This window comes from Perca flavescens, chromosome 6 (assembly GCF_004354835.1).
Source record: "Perca flavescens isolate YP-PL-M2 chromosome 6, PFLA_1.0, whole genome shotgun sequence".
In the NCBI taxonomy this organism is placed as follows: domain Eukaryota; kingdom Metazoa; phylum Chordata; class Actinopteri; order Perciformes; family Percidae; genus Perca; species Perca flavescens.
The window spans coordinates 37804278-37822177 of record NC_041336.1 but is presented as its reverse complement, the minus strand read 5'-3'; the positions used below and the strand labels follow the sequence as shown (position 1 = coordinate 37822177).

Sequence of the window (17900 nt, the reverse complement as noted above, 5' to 3'; positions counted from 1 at the left end):
ATGAAAACGTCTAAACCAGTGTACATCTGGGATCACTATGCAGGGTCTAGCTCCACTGTATTTATCATGCGCTGTAAGCCAACACAATTACACAGACCTAACGTAGTAATTGCTACGTAGCAGCTCTTACAATGGTAGAAATAGAGTTACCTCGACAGAAAGCGTTAGTAGGTCTAGAGGGAAATGGAGGAAGAGGTGGAAAGGAGGGAAGGGGGAAGAGCCCAACCTTTTACCAAACTGTAAATCACGCTTCACTTTTAAGAGGCGGGGAAATAAATAATGTCTGAAAGTGCAATGATTTCAGTGATTTAAGGGGAGCTTTTGAGAAGCGTATTACTAGAGGTGACAGCTTGTGGGAGATAGGCAGGTTGTGTTAAGAGGAAAGGATAAGAGGCTATGACATTATGTCTGCAGGGTTAAGGTGTCAGAGTCAAAGCGTGAACCACTATTACTGGATCAATACTTCTCAGTTTTGCACTTATCTCTGGCCCCGATGGTTAGCAGCAGCTTTTCTGGATATACACAGGGACTAAATGCCACTACTGAGTGGGGGGGACTGCATACCTGCTCCATCTTCTACAGCTGGAGAGGAGGATTGTAAGAGGACATTTTTGGATAGATGTAAAAAAGAAGAAGAAAAAAAATCTGTTTTTGTTTTATTACTCTATATTATGTTTTGTCGAGTACTGCCGCTGAAATGTGTCCCTAAGGAAAATGAAGTCCGTCCTTTATGCGTCGGGCATAAAGACAGAAGTTGTACACGTGTCATCGCACGGGAAAAAGAGAAACATTGTCACAGTCAGAAACAAGAAAAAGTGTGTACTTTCAAGTCTTTCATTAAACTTCTGAAGCGTCTGAGTTAATCCTTGCTGTACACAGAACAAAAACTCAGCATTCAACAATTTAAAAAAAAGCCAAGAGAAAGAGAGAGAAGAGAGATGAGTGGGGGGGGGGGGGGAGACTGGCCTGATCGCTACATATTCATATTCCTATGCAGGCGTTATCACTTAAAAGGCTTTCTAATTACAACAACAAGACAAAAACTCCTTGGATTCCTTCCAGACCCGCTAAATGATAAAATAAGCTTGCTCTCTCTCTCTCTCTCTCTCTCTCTCTCTTTCTCTCTCTCCTTCTTAATCTCTGCAAAGCACCTTGGAGCCTCATCTCCCAAATACAGGCGAATGAATGTGAAAATGCCATTTAGAGATGCAGGTGTGACATTTGATAAGAAACTTCTGGATTAAATATGTTCTGCTAATGAGGAACCCAGCTACCCCATCAGGGCAAACTATTGGGTGGGATTGTGTGCGTGCTGATAACATTCCACGCGCAAACATCCAAATTCATTATTAATAAACAGCCGCAGTCTCTCTATCACACAGAAAGTCTGGATCCTTCAGTGGAGAGACAGGGATGTTGCGTCTCATTAGGAGAGGCTAAGGAAAAGAAGAGAGGGTGGGGGGGTGTACGGGTGAGGTAGGGGTGTATGTGGCGGGGTAGGGGTATCAACTGTTTTCATATTTAGCTGTTTGGGGCTTTTTTGGGGGAAAGTAGCGGGGGGGTGAGAGAAACAATTTCAAAGCGTATGTTAATGGTGCATTGAATGTTGGAACAAAAGCGGTTGAAAGTTTCAGGGGATCTGGCAGTGAAATTGTAATTCTCTGGCTATAGCTAATACAGAAAAGAGGGGATAGTGGGCTAAGCCATTGGTGCAGTAGACTGGGAAGTCCCTGGCCCCAGCTTGACATTTATAACGATTTGGAGAAGATTAAAGCCGTATTACTGCTGTAGTCCATAATGCGGCTCTGTAATGAGGTGTGAGTGCATTAGCGTCCTGCGGAAGTTAGCGGCTTTCTCAGACCTTTAAAGGAAAGACACAGCCAGAGAGAGAGAGAGAGAGAGAGGGAGAGGGAGAGGGAGAGAGCTTTCAAAGAACATGGATACTTGACTGTACTGTGGTCATGTCCAGTCAAAGACTCAGAGGCTGGGAGCCCTGAGTGAGAGAGGACTCCAGAGGCCTGCCAGTGGAAGCTGAGGCTGCCCACCGTTGAAGACTTGTCAGTCTAAACCAGCTTAGTTCAGCCAGCCAGCAAAGTGTCTCCGACTGACAGGCAGCACTTTGTTATTCGGACCAGTAACTGGAGGTCCATGTCTGCCGCCTGGAAATATTTTAAATTCAAATAGAAATTAGAAATGGAATGTGTTATTTCAGGCACAGCATATAGCAGTTTTTTTTTTTTTTTTTTTTTTTAAGATGCACACAAACTCATAGAAAAAAAGAAAAGAAAAAAAAAACAGCTTTAGGAATTTTGCCAGCTCTCTGTTTTGACAATTATTATTTTGGCCTGGTGGCTTTTTTTTTTTTTTTTTTTTTTTTTTACAGTACATAGTAAAAAAAAAAAAGAGGACAGTGGTGCCAATTCTAAAGCCAGCCACGGGAAAATGAATATTCTAAAAGGTGTTAAAAAATGCATGCGTTATCTGCATAAAAAACAAAAAAACAAAACACAGGTAATTCTGCGTAAGCGTGTGCAAATGAAGGTTGCAGGTGTCGTCGGTCCATTTAAGCGCTCTTTATGATGTTAATTAGTTGTTAGCGTAATTTTCCAGCCTCCGCCATCAAGCGTGAGAAGTTCAGAGACCTGCTGTTAACTGAGAGTCAATGCCATGGCACCGTTTCAAGAGCTCCCAAACAGGACGGCCAGTGATAACGAACAGGTGATGGGGCCTGATGCCTATGGCAGCAGGATATTGCAAAAGACAATTGAATTCGTAGGGAGAAATGAATCTTCTGGACAGCATATCAAATGTTAAAACAACACACATTGCATGCAATTTGCTTATGCGGGAGGGTGATAAAGTGTGCTTATTTAAAAGATAAACAAAGGGGGGGATCTAGTGCAGTAAATTGTGCATGTGTGTTTATTCCCTATGAGTAACGCCAGCGGTTTATAGTCGCAGACACAGGCAGCCGTGCTTTATGGCTCCTCTGTTTGTGTGATAGCAGTATTTATGATATTGGAATTTATGTTGTACTGTGTTCACACTGTCTGTGTGCTAGTGGTGGTCTGTATTTAAATGTACTTAAGTAGATTTGGTGTTAGTCTTGTGTTTGGGTGAATGCCTTTGAATGATGTCACTTTTAGCAGTAGGTCAGATTTATTATCCCCAGTGGTGGAATGTACATGTTCTCAAGTACTGTACTTAAGTACACATTTGAGGTACTTGTGCTTAACTTGAGTCTTTTCTTTGCATGTCACTTTCTACTTCTATTCCGCTACATTTCAGAGAGAAATATTTTACTTTTTACTTTTTACTCCACTACATTCATCTGTTACAGCTTGAGTTACAAGTTACTTTACACATTCAGATTTTTGCACACAAAACACATGTAGTTTAAAAGATACAATGTTTTATTATAAATTAAACTATCCAACAACATATAGGCCTACAAGTCCAGCCGATATGATCAGCCGATTAAACACACAACTGTTTGGATCGTTTCCAGTTTCTAAAATGTGAGTACATTCTCCTGATGGTACTTGCATACTTTTAATTAAGTAACATTTTCAATGCAGGACTTATTTTTACAGTGTGGTATTAGTACTTTTACTGAAGTAAATGATCTGGATACTTCTTCCACCTCAGGAATCCGGCCTCCCAAGGTTGAATCCAACATTCCAAGTTCTTCTCGAGGAGTGAAAGCCATCGGAACAGAGAGAGGAGTTCCATCTCCTCAGCCCCTGCTTCAGCTAATCTTAACCCCCTCACAATGACATTTCCACTCCGGTTCCTCCGACTCCAGACATATTTGCTCTCCCTTACTTCTTGTGTCCTGTTAAGATTTAAACAGCAAACATAAAATGCGCAAGATAACCTGCGGGAGAAAAAAAAGAAAAGAGCTTTGGAGAGACTTGACTCCGAAACATTATTTTTAAAGACCAGATCTGAGAGCTCCGGCGCAGCAGTCGGGAGCGATTATCTGCTGTGATCCCTCTCCGATGCACCAAAGTCATTCATCTGCCGATCCTCCGCCCCTCCCGCACACTCACACACACGCAGCCCTATGCAAAGGCAGACCCCTAATCATGTCGACACCGTGTGTCAGTGCCGTGGATGAGCAAGGCCTAGAGATGAGAACGGCTCTGTAAACACGGGCAGGCAGCAGGGAGCTTCCCTCTCCCCCCACGCTGCTCGGAATAAGCAAACGGAAGATTTAGGGATTTTGCCGGGGCCCAACTTTGTAGTATCGGCTCAGGGTCCTTTTTGCGACGTTTTCCGGGGTGCTGCCTATGGGATATTGTTCTTAGCTTATGAAGTGCCGCCCGCCCGTTATAAGCTGTGTGTCTTTTGTCAATAGTATTACAATTTGGGAGCTGCATGTTCTTCTTTTCCCCCCTCTCTACTCCCTTGGATTTAACTCTTCAGTATAGGGCTGCACAATATATCGGGTTTTTTTAATAGTCATCGCGATATCAACCGCCGCAGTAAACAAATCACAAGACACTCCGAGATTTGAAAGAAAATATCAGTGGGAAAGTGCACTTTAATATGTAACTGTCATGCTTTTTTTAGGCGTGCCTTTTATATTCAATCCAATGTTCAATTTCTTCAGTAAAAGAATGTTGGAAATGATTTCCTTTCATTTGTTTCAAATTCAACGAAGCCATTTGTTGCATTTTAGCAGAATACTGAAAACAGCGGAAATGCAGAACCGGACACTTTAATATCTGTTATCATTTATCGCAAGTAATATCGCTACCGTGATATTCAACATTATCGCATATCGCATACTGTCCTCATATCGCGCAGCCCTACTTCAGTATCTGCCGCGGCCCACATATTGTCTACATATTCTGTCACTGACCTTTGCGGTTGACGTCTAACTTTGTGATAAACCAGCAGAATCTTTATGAGGAACTCTTATTTTACAGCTGCAGTCATTTTTCAATTGACCTCTACATTCATTGAAGTCAACCTTTTTTTTTTCAGCACTGTCGATTATGAACTATCATGACACACTAGTAAATCTAGTGTGCATCAACTATGTGCATTCCATAAACAGGCAAATACAATTGGCTGTATCAAATGGGATGTATATTAACAAGAGTCAACTGTGCTCCTTCCCCTGTCAGGATTCTATTATGGAGCATGCTCCCGCCCCTTGTTTTGATACAGCGGTAATTTAAAGACCGATCTTAATTGACTTATTTTTTCCGCATGTCTGTCGGAGCTTGTGCATGCACTGCAATAAGAGTCTTGTTTCTTTATTGGGCCACACACAATGCACTGAGTTCAATTTTACCATTCATAATGAATGCAGCCTCGCCATTCAAATGCAGCCATAAGCACACAGCAGATAAGAATTTAATTAAATGTAGATTAAAACCAAACAGGAAAACACACTGGCTGATAATTTTTTATCACGTCCCCTGGTCATATTTTTTTTTTTCCCCTCATACTTTCGACTTGTTCTTCCTTGGGCTACATCTTTTCAGCTTGCCAAAAGTGGCAAAACACCTCACACATCTCACCGTGGCGCCGTGAGATTGTGTAAAAAATGCAAAACGAGGGGCGGTCACACGATTAATCACAATCCTCGTGTCTGGGGAAGATGGAGGCTGGCGGAGGATTGAGGGAGGGGGCGGTACAGGGGGTGCAAGGAAGGAATTAGTTGCTTCATCCCAAATTTGCATCATATTCCAAAGGACAATCCCAGCACTGTAGGCAAGGGGAAACATATCTCGCTCTCTGCAGGAACAATTAAATATTTGCTACAATGCTGAATAAATGTCACCTTCAGTATCAAATTGTCCATACTTGCTAAACATGGTGTTACAGTGAGTGCCTCGAAAGCATGCCTGAGTAGAGAAATGATCCACTATTTTAGATGTGGACCACAGCCCCAGCTAACATACTGTAACACACATTCAGGAGCTGTTCACCTCAGGCGCTAATAGTGTGTTCGACTCCACTGGGGATAGCAGTGAGCAAGAGACAGCCGCAGCCTTGTCAGGGATTTCCCACTATTGAACCCGGGCGCTCAGTTACATATTAAACATGTTGTTTTAATAAAGGTCTGTACATTGCTAGAATTTCATTCATTTCAAATTAACAATTTTTATTTGACTTTAACACAACACACAAAACATACAATTTGCAACATGAACATATCCCCAAAACATCACCGTGTCATCAGTCAAAAATGACAAAATAGTAACAAAATAGACAATAAGCAATAAACCAAATGAACATATGTATAAATGACAACACCATGGGCCCATCATACATGTCTCTCCCCAGCACAAAGCTTCTTAGGAGCCCTCCAGAAAGCTCAAGTACCTTCCCCATTTCTGCCTCTGTCATGTATTTTAATTATTGTAAAAACCGACAGAAAGCCCTTTAAAAAAAATCCCCAAAAAAATCAGAAAAAATACATTAATTTCCCACCATCTGTTGTACTTATCATGTAGCATATTTCACTTGCATGCAGCTTTTCTAACAGTTTCAGACAGCTGTTGGCTCAGACATTTACCTGAATGACTTGAAAGATAAATTCTGCTCTTCAAATGACATGTTTTTTTAATCAGAGGTGATGGTCTTCTGCATGCATACACCTCAATCTCAATGATGTGCTCAGAGTGGAAAACTCAAAATCTGCATGATTGTAAATTATAATTTGTCAAGTGCTGCTGTTGCCGAAAGGTTAGAAACATGGTCTAGGTAACATGGCGGTGGGCGTTAGCACCATCCGTGCCACCTCCACAGCGGCTGACACCGCCGTGCCTGCCTGCCTGCCTGGCTGTGCCCGCCTGCCCACCGCGCTAGTGCTGCTACTCAGTTCCACTCTATTACCCTCACGCAGGCGATTGGCCTTTTCTGTGGGGAAAAGAGCAATTTCCTGTCGCAGTCTGTTTGATCAAGTGCTAAACCCTTGTGATCAATAGAGAGACAGATGTCGGCTCCAGATGGCCGCGTGGTGATACCTGGGGCAGCGCCGGGGCTTGCCAGGACGACAGAATGGCAATGAGCAAGGGCAGCGGCTGTGCTCCCGATGCACCAGCCACCGAGACACAATGTGGCAAACGCAATTAGGCCTTTTAGCTGCTGATTATTTATTTCTCTTGCAAACCGACAGAAAATTTAATTAGCACATACTTTAAGCAATATGTAGAATTACAGGGGTGCAGAGACAGAGGGCATGCTGGGATGTTGCACCGGTGACTGGTGTGTGTATGTGTGTCAGAGAGAGTTCGTCTGTGTGTGTGTGTGTGTGTGTGTGTGTGTGTGTGTGTGTGTGTGTATATATTCTCTCTGTGTATTGCTGTGCTGTTAACACCAAATTAGCACGCCTGTAAATAAGGCACAAAAACACTCTGCAACAGAGAAATGGGAATGTTTTAAGGCACAAATCAATAAGAAGATATATGAAGAAAAACACATAACTTCATAAATTCCATTCCTCACGACCAGATCAATAATGTTGAATTTCAAAATGGATGACAGGTGCATCTCGCTGGCTCTCTGTCCTTCTGGAGAGGAAAGAAATAACTGCCAGCACCAGAAGGCCAAAATAGACCTTTCCAAAGAGAGACAGAGGAGGAGAGAGGCTCCCATTTTTTAAACGGCAAGCATTTGCATTAGGGCTGGCATCCACCATACACCCCCACATACACACACACACACACACACACACACACATACACCCACATACACCCACACACTTAAAAACACACAGACAGACACACACACTTAAAAACACACAGACACACAGAATGGCAAGCCAGCCCATGTGGCGTAGGGCCGGAGCCATGTTGGAGAAACCACCGAGGCGCGTGGCGATGGCACGCTGCTCTCCCAGCAAAAAAACCAAGCTCACCGGCGTTGGCCCTCCGCCAAGGCATGATGGGTAGGGGGACATGGGCCATGAGGCCGCAGCTGGAGGGGGAGGGAGGGGTCGGGTCTGCTGCGGTGCGCAACACAGCAGCGCCCTGTCACTAGGGGTCTCCTGCTCCCATTAGCAGGGCTTGGTCCGGACGGGCCCCCAACCAGCCTGCCATCCGCAGCAGGGGCCGCAGTAAACACATGTCGACTGGCCACAACCAGGACACAGGCAGCACTACCCGCAGAGAAGGAGAGCTAATAGAGTGCTCAATGGGACAAACCTGTCCAAATAAAGAATAAAGCAGTGCGCAGAGGAGAGGAGCCAGTCAGAGCTTTCCATTTTAATAGTCTACTCCACTTTACTGTGGACAGGGAGGGGCTGGCTGTGTGTGGCAGCTAATGAGGGACAACAGCTTTGTACTGGAGGAATGTGGGGCTGTTATTGTCTCAGACTGACAGCGCGGAACTCAAGTGTTACCTGCAATACAGAAAAGTGTCAAATGTTCTCATTTACAATTTATGGAAGAGCATTTTTATTTGTTTGGGGGGTTTAAGAACTGAAATGTCAAAAACAATTATTGTTATATAAATTGAAATAATTTTTTTTAAATCATAGTAAAACTGGCGATGCTATGAGTGTTAAATAATCCTCCTTTTAATGAATTTCAGGGTGGGAATTTATAAATTTGTTTAAGAAATTTGCTATTCAAGCTCTGTCATTGCACTCTAATAGAGCAAAAATAGCTGCTAATTCACATCTCTATTTTTCTCTCTCTCTCTTTCTCTCTCTCTCTCTCTCTCTCTCTCTCTCTCAAAATGATTACAACGCTATTACCAGGCAAACATCCTGCTGCCAGTATCCTTTTCACGGTATTGAAAAAGCTACACGAGTCTCCAGAGACTAGCCAGAGAAACGTCTTTTAATTTCAAAGTGAAATTTAATTTTGACCCAGTAAAACATTTGCTGAATCACATCATTGCTGTTTTTTTGTTTTTTTTGTGTGGTTTTTTTTTCAAGTGTTTTTGTGTCTTCAAACAGTTCATAAATGCGTGTTGAATGACATTGTTCGGTGCTGTGCTGCTTTTATGTCTTTGTTGCCTGTGAATGTATACTATGGAGAGAGCAGCGTGTTCCGGGCTCCCCTGGGAGGACTTTTTAATTTGTGGATTCTGACCCGCGTTGCCATTCGCTCGAGGCCATCCATGAGCTTGTGGTCTGTAAAAACACTTGATGCTAAAAAAAATTCTGGACGCTGTAGTGCAAGAAAAAAAGGAAGGAAATCTGGGGGTCTGGGGGTGTCAGGCGAGACAAGGCAAGTCAGGACTCTGTGAACACATATTTACCGAGCAGTATTTATTTCTCTGGAAAAATAGGAACATTTGTCCTGCTAGAATTGAGACATTTTTAGAAATATATAAATGTGTTCAAAAGTCAACAAAAGCATTCTTTCTTACTGCCATTACAGAAATGCAGCAAAAACATACAAAAGATTATGAAACATAAAAAAAAAAAATAATAATCATAAAAGATTTTAGTCCCACATTTGAAGCCTAAACGACGTACTTTCCACACTAAGACCGAGTCAAAATAAAGTCAGAAGAATGCCTTTTGAACCGAATACAATTCTCATGAGAGTAAGATCTTTAGCACCTACCTGCAAGGGTGTACAGGCAGACTGGCGTCTACGCTGCTCTGCCATGTCTGAGGCGTCTCTGCATCATCACAGCCAAAACCTCCAGCGGCTGCAGCTTGAGCATGAGAAGAGTGCCTCCTAGTGGCCGAGACTACACATGAGAAGAGAGAGGATGGAGAGAGAGTGAAGGAGAGAGAGGGGGGGGGAGAGTCAATCTGTGTCAGTGCCTTAGTGAAATAATAGTAGAGTCAGCTAATTCTAGTTTAGTGTACCGTCAATAATAGTAAGCTTGTTTGACCCTGTGAATGATGTTCCCGTTTTGGGTCTCACTCAGCTGTTTTTCCTCTCTGCTGCTTGCTCGCTCGCTCTGGATTGTGATGACGACGTCGACAGCCATGAGTCATCCCTAATGTGTTCAACTGGGATGATCCGGGAAAACAGTCCAAATATTTAGCGGTATTCATGAGAAAAGATTTGTTTAGTCGCAGCACTGTCTGCCTTTCAGGTACAGTTACATAATATTATTCATCCACAATTTGGAAAGATCCAGGGAAGTCGACTGGGGAAGTTGTATTTTACTCCTACGATAAAGAGTCATTGAGAACAAGAAGAAAAAGCGCTGGTTAACAGAACGCGGCTACTTGATATTCGTAGGTGCGAGGAGCTTGTTCCCATTTGACCAGGAGGAGTTGGAGCTGATTCGAAGACAAGAAGAGTAGAGGTCTTTAATTACAACCTTGGCTGTGGCTTCAGGCACCGCTGGCTTCACTTCACAATTAAGACCAGTAGTTAGAGCCAGGCCAATAGATAGAGACGAGACCTTAAAGGAGCAGAATTACCAAAACCGAGGGGGGGGGGGAACAAATCAGCACCAAGCTTGACAAAAGAAAATGACACACTACATCTGGCAATATACATTTAAAACTTGTGCTCTTTAAAATATATAAATCAGCCTTTTTCTCAACCGCTCCCATTTCTCAAAGTGCGCCTTGATGCTTTATAATACATGACCCCTCGATGCATTCAGGTGAGGCCAATGGGCCGCTGTTAAGTTTTCCCAGATGCCCCATTCAACCCCTCCCATAATATGAGGCCGTGGTGCAGCGGGACTGTACTCCTGTGCTTGTAATGGCCTCTGCAACGTTAATGTGTTTGGACAGATGGGAGAGGCGAGAGCTGATGTGCTTAACTACGCATTTTACAGCTAAACTATTAAAGAGTTGTGCTGTTTACACACCAACGTTTGAATACCTGTCTTCAGGCCAGTTTAATTATCCGGGCCCTTCTGTTATTTCTGCCGCTTTGTTGTCTCTCAGCGTTTGCACGAGGCATGAGAGATTTGTTTGCGGCTTCATTAAGATATGGTGGTGGTAGCGGTTTGCAGGGAGCCAGAAAAGAAAAAGAAAATAGGAAAAAATTATTCCTGCTCAAGTATCTCATGCTCTATTCTCCCCCGCCTCCCCCATACATATACAGATACTGTACACATCCGTTTTCTTATAAAGTCATTTAAAGTAGGAAAATAATAAAAAAAAATGCCCTGTGATGCCTGCACTTTGAAATCTCTCGGGGCTTTAGGCAAAGGGGAGGGGGGACACCCCCCACACCCCCGAGTCCCTGTGATTCATCCCGAGACATTTGATTAGTTTATAGGTACTTAAAGAAGGAAAAAGGGTTTGCATTATAATTTTGCTTCATGAATTCCTTCATATGTTCATTTTCAACTGCATGTTCAAATGAAGCGTTAATCAAAGGGAAGAGAGGGAAGAGGGCATTTAGCCAGCAGGGCCATAGTCTCGGCCCTCACTGAGCTGGTGGATATGCTATTGAGAGACTGTAGGAAGCAGTGGTTTTTTTAATTATCTGGACTACGTACAGGATGCCGTTTTTGATTGTTTTAATGAGGCAGCTGGCCTATTGTCTCCCCTTAATTCCTCCATTGTTTTTAGAATATGTCATAGTTCTTTATTCTTTTATCAGGTGCTCTGCAGGAGGATTTAGACAATAGCCTTCATTCCAACTGCATTGGCTACTGCACAAAGGCAGCTCACTGCAGACAGTTAGCAGGCAAACAAGTGCAAATCACAAGCTGCACTTTTACCAGCCTTTCCCCCCAGTTCCACCACTTACGGTTTTGCTCTTTTCGCTGTAACTCTTGACCCCCCCCTTTCCCTCCTCACTCCCTCTTTCATACGGTTTTTGCCATTGTTATAGGCGGCTCACCTGTGTTTCTGTGATTTAAATCACCTGTCACGAAAAGGCTGTCGGAGGGAAACAGACGAGACCAAACTTTAAAGAGAGCTCCTTCATGGAATATTGTTTTTGTCTGTTGCCCATCTGACGCCTCTGTGCTGCCTCTTTTTTATGCCTTGCATCTCCATATGTGCATGTAAATGACATGTTTCATTTGCATGCATTGGCCAGTACATACACTCACTGTAGGTGATGTCAGATGTCAGTTCGTCACACCTTTGTATATTTAAGTTTTAGATTCCTAAATGATCGTGATGCATTTCAGAAAACAGTAAAACCATGGATACATAATGCGCACAATTGCAGTAACAAACTGTCACAAATCTGAGAGAAAAGCTATGGTTATTAATTCTGATGACAACGTTGGTGTAGTCTAAACCATAATCCTGCAGCCCAAGCACATGTATAGCCCACTAACTTGTCTTGGTTGAGTGACTGTAACGAGTGCTGCCTCAGTGTTTTCAGTGTAGCTCCGTAAAACTGGGACATGCAGTCCTAAAACTCACTTCCAGCATTCTCACACACAACAGATGGATCTGTAGCATTCTTGGCTGAAGGGATGCAATCTGAGTGCATATTCCGCTGTCAAAATGCAGTAAAACATTTCCATCAGACTCCACATAATCTACTTTTCATTTTCAGCTGAGGAGAGCATACATACAGTATCTTTGATTTGGATTGATCCAAAAAAAAAACAACAACACTGATTTGTATCGGAGCGTCAGGGCCTAGTTCATAATTCTCTTTGTAAGCTGAGCGCATCTGAACTAAAAGATCCGTTCAGACGAGAGAAACTTTTGTGGCTATGGCTGCGATATATTCCCCGCCATTGTCAGTGGCAGTTTCTATCTACCTTGATGGTAACTTGGGCAGACAGTGGAGAGGAGTTTTGTTATTTTAATTAGGAGATAAAAATTCAAAGGGCCTCTCCAGGCAGTGTGTGGTATGACAGAATCAAAACGATGAAGTGGAGCGGCCTGAAGTGTGTGTCTCGTCACAGCAGATTGGCCGACAGATAGGCACTGCTCTTTAAAGTGGCGCTGACATGCAGACACACACACACACACACACACACACACACACACACACACACACACACACACACACACACACACACACACACACACACACACACAGGGAGGAAGCCTGCACACAAATGGGACTTTGAAAGATAGCATATTTTAATACTATTTCACTCCTTTGACACGTTTGTGCTGGTCTAATTTTCAGTACTTCACCAGCAGATAGGAAGGGCTAGCAAGGTTTTAATCAAAAACACAGCTATGTGAAATCTGAAATATTCAATTTTGTATTAAAAATAATGGGGCAATTCATTCAAGAAACTTAACGTTGATTTATAAAGCATGCCGTAATAGTGTTAAGTCCTGTTGGCTCTGTTTTCACCCAATATTTTTCCATTCCTATCCAAATCCTCGGATGGAGGGGCTCGTTCCACAGTTTGGGAGCAACAGCTAGGAAAGCTCAGTCCCCCCTTGCCTTTTGGTGGAATATTTTGTTCTTCACTTGTGTTGGGGGAGAGGGGGGGCATATTTTGTATTGATTTTTTTTAAAAATATATATATATATACACATTTGTATAAGTATCATATGTGAAAAAGTAAAATAACAACTATGTTAGGGCACCTGGGTAGCTCACCTGGCAGAGCGCGCGCCCATATGTAGAGGTTGACTTCTCAACGCAGCGGCGGCAGGTTCGACTCCAACCTTCGGCCCTTTGCTGCGGGTCATTCTCTGCTGCGGGTCATTCTCTCTCTCCCCTTTCATGTCTTCAGCTGTCCTATAAAAATATAGACAGGCCAAAAGAATATCTTAAAAAAAGAAGCCGAGCAGCATGTTGGACCAGCTGTAACTGAGAGAGAGTTCCACTGCTGGTGAATCCACATTAAAGTGGGTTGTTTTCATACAGAGCCTAACTGGAGCACCTTCACCGTGTCTACAGGGTGGTTTTAAACCTGGTGATTCATAGGGTTTGTGTAAACATGAGTAATCAGTGTTCCACATGTGTTTCTAGCCGCGTCCCCCTGCCTTCACACCACTCCTCAGGACTCTCTTTATTCCACATCAGCCGGGGCTCAAATCACGTCCCCTCTCAGTCTGACACTCCGTCGGCATGTTTGCACATCTTTGAAAGCTAACAGCGTGCTTTAATTAATTGTCCAGCTTTCCTCAGAAACAATGTCCTAATTCTGCCATTTAGCAGGAGCGTATCATAGTTTGTTGTTATCTCCCCCGCCAGATTTCTGTAAATAGTCATATTAAAAACTTTAATCTCTTCAATGGAAAATGAAGTGCAGCTGAAAAGCCTGTCATGTGCTGAGATAAATATTATCTAAGCTAAAACCTTCACTCTCTCCCTCTACCCCCCTTCCTTCCTCCTGCCCCCTCCCCCTTTCTCTGACTTAATGAATATGTTCAGAAGATTTCAGAGGAATGCTTAATCCCAAAACACAACAATCTAATAATATGAAGGACCTGTCTCAGTGTTCTAGCTGACAACAGCACTGTGGGCTACAGTTTACAACAGCTGAAGTTTGCCTTGCTTCTGGATATGAGCGCCAGTAGCCTAAAAAGACATTTGAGTGACAGTAAAAAAATTCAATAAAAAAGGGTTTGTTCACCCAGTTTTTACAAACATATTTGTTCACTTACCGTTGGTTGCATAGATTTGGTTTTATTTGAACAGGTTTTGAGATATCTGTCTCTGAGATCACTGTGGAAGCAAAAACTATGGCAGTAAAATGGCATTTCATTTGTAGTGGTCATACTCTATCAATAAAAAATGACAGAAATGGTGTCTCTGTCTACAGACCTCAATGTAAACTGTTTTCATTTGGAACTACAGAAAAAAAAAATAGTCCCTACGAAAACTGTTGACGGCATCCTCTCCACCCAGAGTGGGCACTTATTTTGAAAAGACATGTTGCTGCTAAAAGGTTTAAATGTCACGTTTTGAATGCTGTGAGGACCACAAACAAAATTCCACTCTCCTGTTTCAACTATGCAACACACCGTTGAAAGAATGAGTCTGTGAGATGTTGTGCACGCACAAATACAAGTCCTTATGTTGCGTAATGCCCTGACATTGAAGTCCAGAATTACTCGTGTGTACATGCAGCAAAGCTTCTCTCGCAGCAAGCGTTTAAACGTCTCCTCTATCTCTGATTTGTCCAGGTGGCCAACTATGGTGCACCACCACCAAGAACATGATGGAGGCCGAGGAGCTGGTGGCGTTTGCTGTGGACTTTGACTCGCGTCTGCAGGCGGTGAACCACATGTCTCTGAGCGAGGGCATGTACCCAGCCAGGCTGCTGGACAGCATCCAGCTCCTGCCGCAGCAGGCCGCCATGGCTTCCATCCTGCCCACGGCCATCGTCAACAGTGAGTGTCCGCGCACCGGCGAGAGCGCACGCACGACAACACGCACGCACGCACACACGCAGAGCTGGAACCAGACGTGCTTTTGTTTAAACAAACAAACACCACAATCGCACACACATGCTCTTGTTCTTTCTCCCTCTATTTTTCTTTCTCAAACACACACACACACAAGTGGAATGTAACTAAGTACATGCACTCAAATACTGCACCTAAGTACACATTTGAGGTACTTCGTATTTTACCTAGAGTCTTTTCTTTCATACCACTTTCTACTTCTACTCCGCTACATTTCACAGAGAAATATTGGACTTTTTAGTCCACTACATTCATCTGTTACAGCTTTGAGTTACTTAACAAATTCAGATTTTTGCACACAAAACACGTGTAGTTCATAAAATACTACGTTTTATTATAAATTAAACTACCTATCACTATAATGGCCTGCAATCCAGCTGAAACCATTAGCCAATTAGACAATGTGAGGATTATTCAGCATCGAGTCATTTTAATATTAATACTTTCAGTACATTCTCCTGATGATACTTACATACTTTTACTTGAGTAACATTTTCAATGCAGGACTTTGACTTGTAACCGAGTATTTTTTCACAGTTGGGTATTAGTACTTTTTCTTAGGTAAAGGATCCGGATACTTCTTCCACCACACACACCGACACCGAGACACACACACACACACACACACACACACACACACACACACACACACACACACACACACACACACCGACACACACACACACACACACAGAGCCTGCACTCAGTCACCTGCTTAACAAGGCGCGTGGTCTCCGCCGGGCGTAGATTAACCCAGATGAGTCTCTGCACGAGAGATAAGAGCCATCGACCTTCAAGTTTTGGGTTCACATAAACACACTGAGGCTCGAACGAACGTGTTAATTGCAAAATACACGCCTCATGCAAATAGTGTGTTTGTTTACTTAGCGAGGGCTATCTGGGTTCAGCTCAACAGGGAGGCTTCTGTAAGCAGATGGTCCAGTGTTCTTGTTCTCCCCTTGAGAAAGGGCACCAACCCAGTGGTAGCAACACAGCGATATGCAGCAGCCCAGGATTCGGTGGAAAAACCTTTTAACGCAGGCTTTCAGAGTCAGAACTGTAGAAGTAGAGAAGAGGAGTATGTGTCTTAGGGCTGCACAATACATGGGTTTTTTATCGCCATCACAATGTCAACTGGCGCAATGTACAAATCGCAAAAGGCTCGCGACATGTCACGAAAGACATTCCGATTTATTGTGTTAGTTGAAAGAAAATTTCATTAGAAAACTGAACTTTAAAATGTCAATATTCTTTTTTTAGTGGTGCCTTTTATATTCAATCCAATGTTGTATTTGTTTCAATAAAAGAACATTGGAAATCATTTCCTTTCCTTTGTTTTAAATTCAATAAGCAGATTGTTGTATTTTAGCAGAATACTGACAGCAGAACTGTAGAACTGAGTACACTTTAATAACCGTTTATATAGTAATACCGTTAACGTTGTCGCATATTTTCATCATATCGTGCAGCCCTAATGTGTGTTTTAGGGGTGTAACGATACATCCATTCCATTCATCTTCAACATCCAATATTAACGATACAAAGTGAAAATATCGATACATATCGTCATCTTTAAGGTGCACCTTTATTTTGAAATTCCCCCTTTATATTTATTCTGTGTGTATATATATATATATATATATATATATATATATATATATATATATATATATATATATATATATATAAAAAAAATAGTTTTCATTTAATTTAAATGTCTGGAAGAGTTCAGTAATAAAATTGACTAATCATACTTTAGTTGCCTTTTGTAAATATGCATAAATGTAACTGATTGTGTTAAACAGGCTTATGTATCGTCTCGTATCGGTCGCAGACCACTGAATTGAATCAAATCAAAATCATATTGTGGCAGACTGTGTGATGTAAAAAAGTGTGATTTACATGTACACCCCTAGTGTGTACGCATGTGTGCACGCTCTTTATCTTTTTAGACTTATGCATAAATATAAAAGTACTGTATATATCCTGATATCATGTCCCCTTTGTCCCCTCTCTTGTCCCTCCAGAGGACATCTTCCCCTGCAAGGCATGTGGAATCTGGTTTCGGAGCGAGAGGAACCTGCAGGCCCATCTGATGTACTACTGCAGCGGGCGACAGAGGGAGCCAGAGACAGTCTTGGAGGAAAATGACAGTGGCCCCCATCAGACCCCCAGTATGTGCCCCTTCCCACAATGCAACAAGAGCTTCTCTGGAGCCAGGGCCCTGGAAATGCATTTGAGCACCTCACACAGTGGTGAGTGACAATGTCATGGATCAAAGAGATTGTGCAGAAACTCGATTTTTAACACAACAGATTAACATGTTTCTCGAAGATGGCTTACAATTAATTTAAAAAGGGGGGATCTGATCGATAAGCTGTCAACTATTTAATTGCCAACTATTTTGAAAAGCGTTGAATCGCTTTGAGTCATTTTTATGAAAATAAGTAAATATTCTCTGATTCCAGCCTTTTAAATGTATACATTGAAAATTAAATGAATTAATTAAATGATTATTTTCACTCTCTGTGACAGTAAACTGAATATCTTTGAGTTGTAGACAAAACAAGACATTTGAGGACGTCATCTTGGGACTTTGGAAAACACTGATTGACATTTTTCACCACTTTCTGTCATTTTATAGATCAAACAACT

At 42.5% G+C, this 17900-nt stretch overlaps 2 protein-coding genes across 2 annotated transcripts in view; one reads left to right on the top strand and one right to left on the bottom strand.

Moving 5' to 3' along the window:
• zfpm2a (zinc finger protein, FOG family member 2a) overlaps positions 1–17900 on the top strand; it is a 137851-nt gene that overhangs the window by 117077 nt on the left and 2874 nt on the right. The window contains exons 6-7 of the mRNA XM_028580069.1: positions 14964–15170; positions 17273–17500. Of these exons, the coding sequence (XP_028435870.1) occupies positions 14964–15170; positions 17273–17500 (435 nt within the window). The remainder of the gene's footprint in view (positions 1–14963; positions 15171–17272; positions 17501–17900) is intronic.
• Positions 13509–17900, bottom strand: part of si:dkey-122a22.2 (uncharacterized) — a 49099-nt gene continuing 44707 nt past the window's right edge. Inside the window, exon 12 of the mRNA XM_028580071.1 lies at positions 13509–13569. The gene's annotated coding sequence lies outside the window, so the exon portion shown is untranslated. The remainder of the gene's footprint in view (positions 13570–17900) is intronic.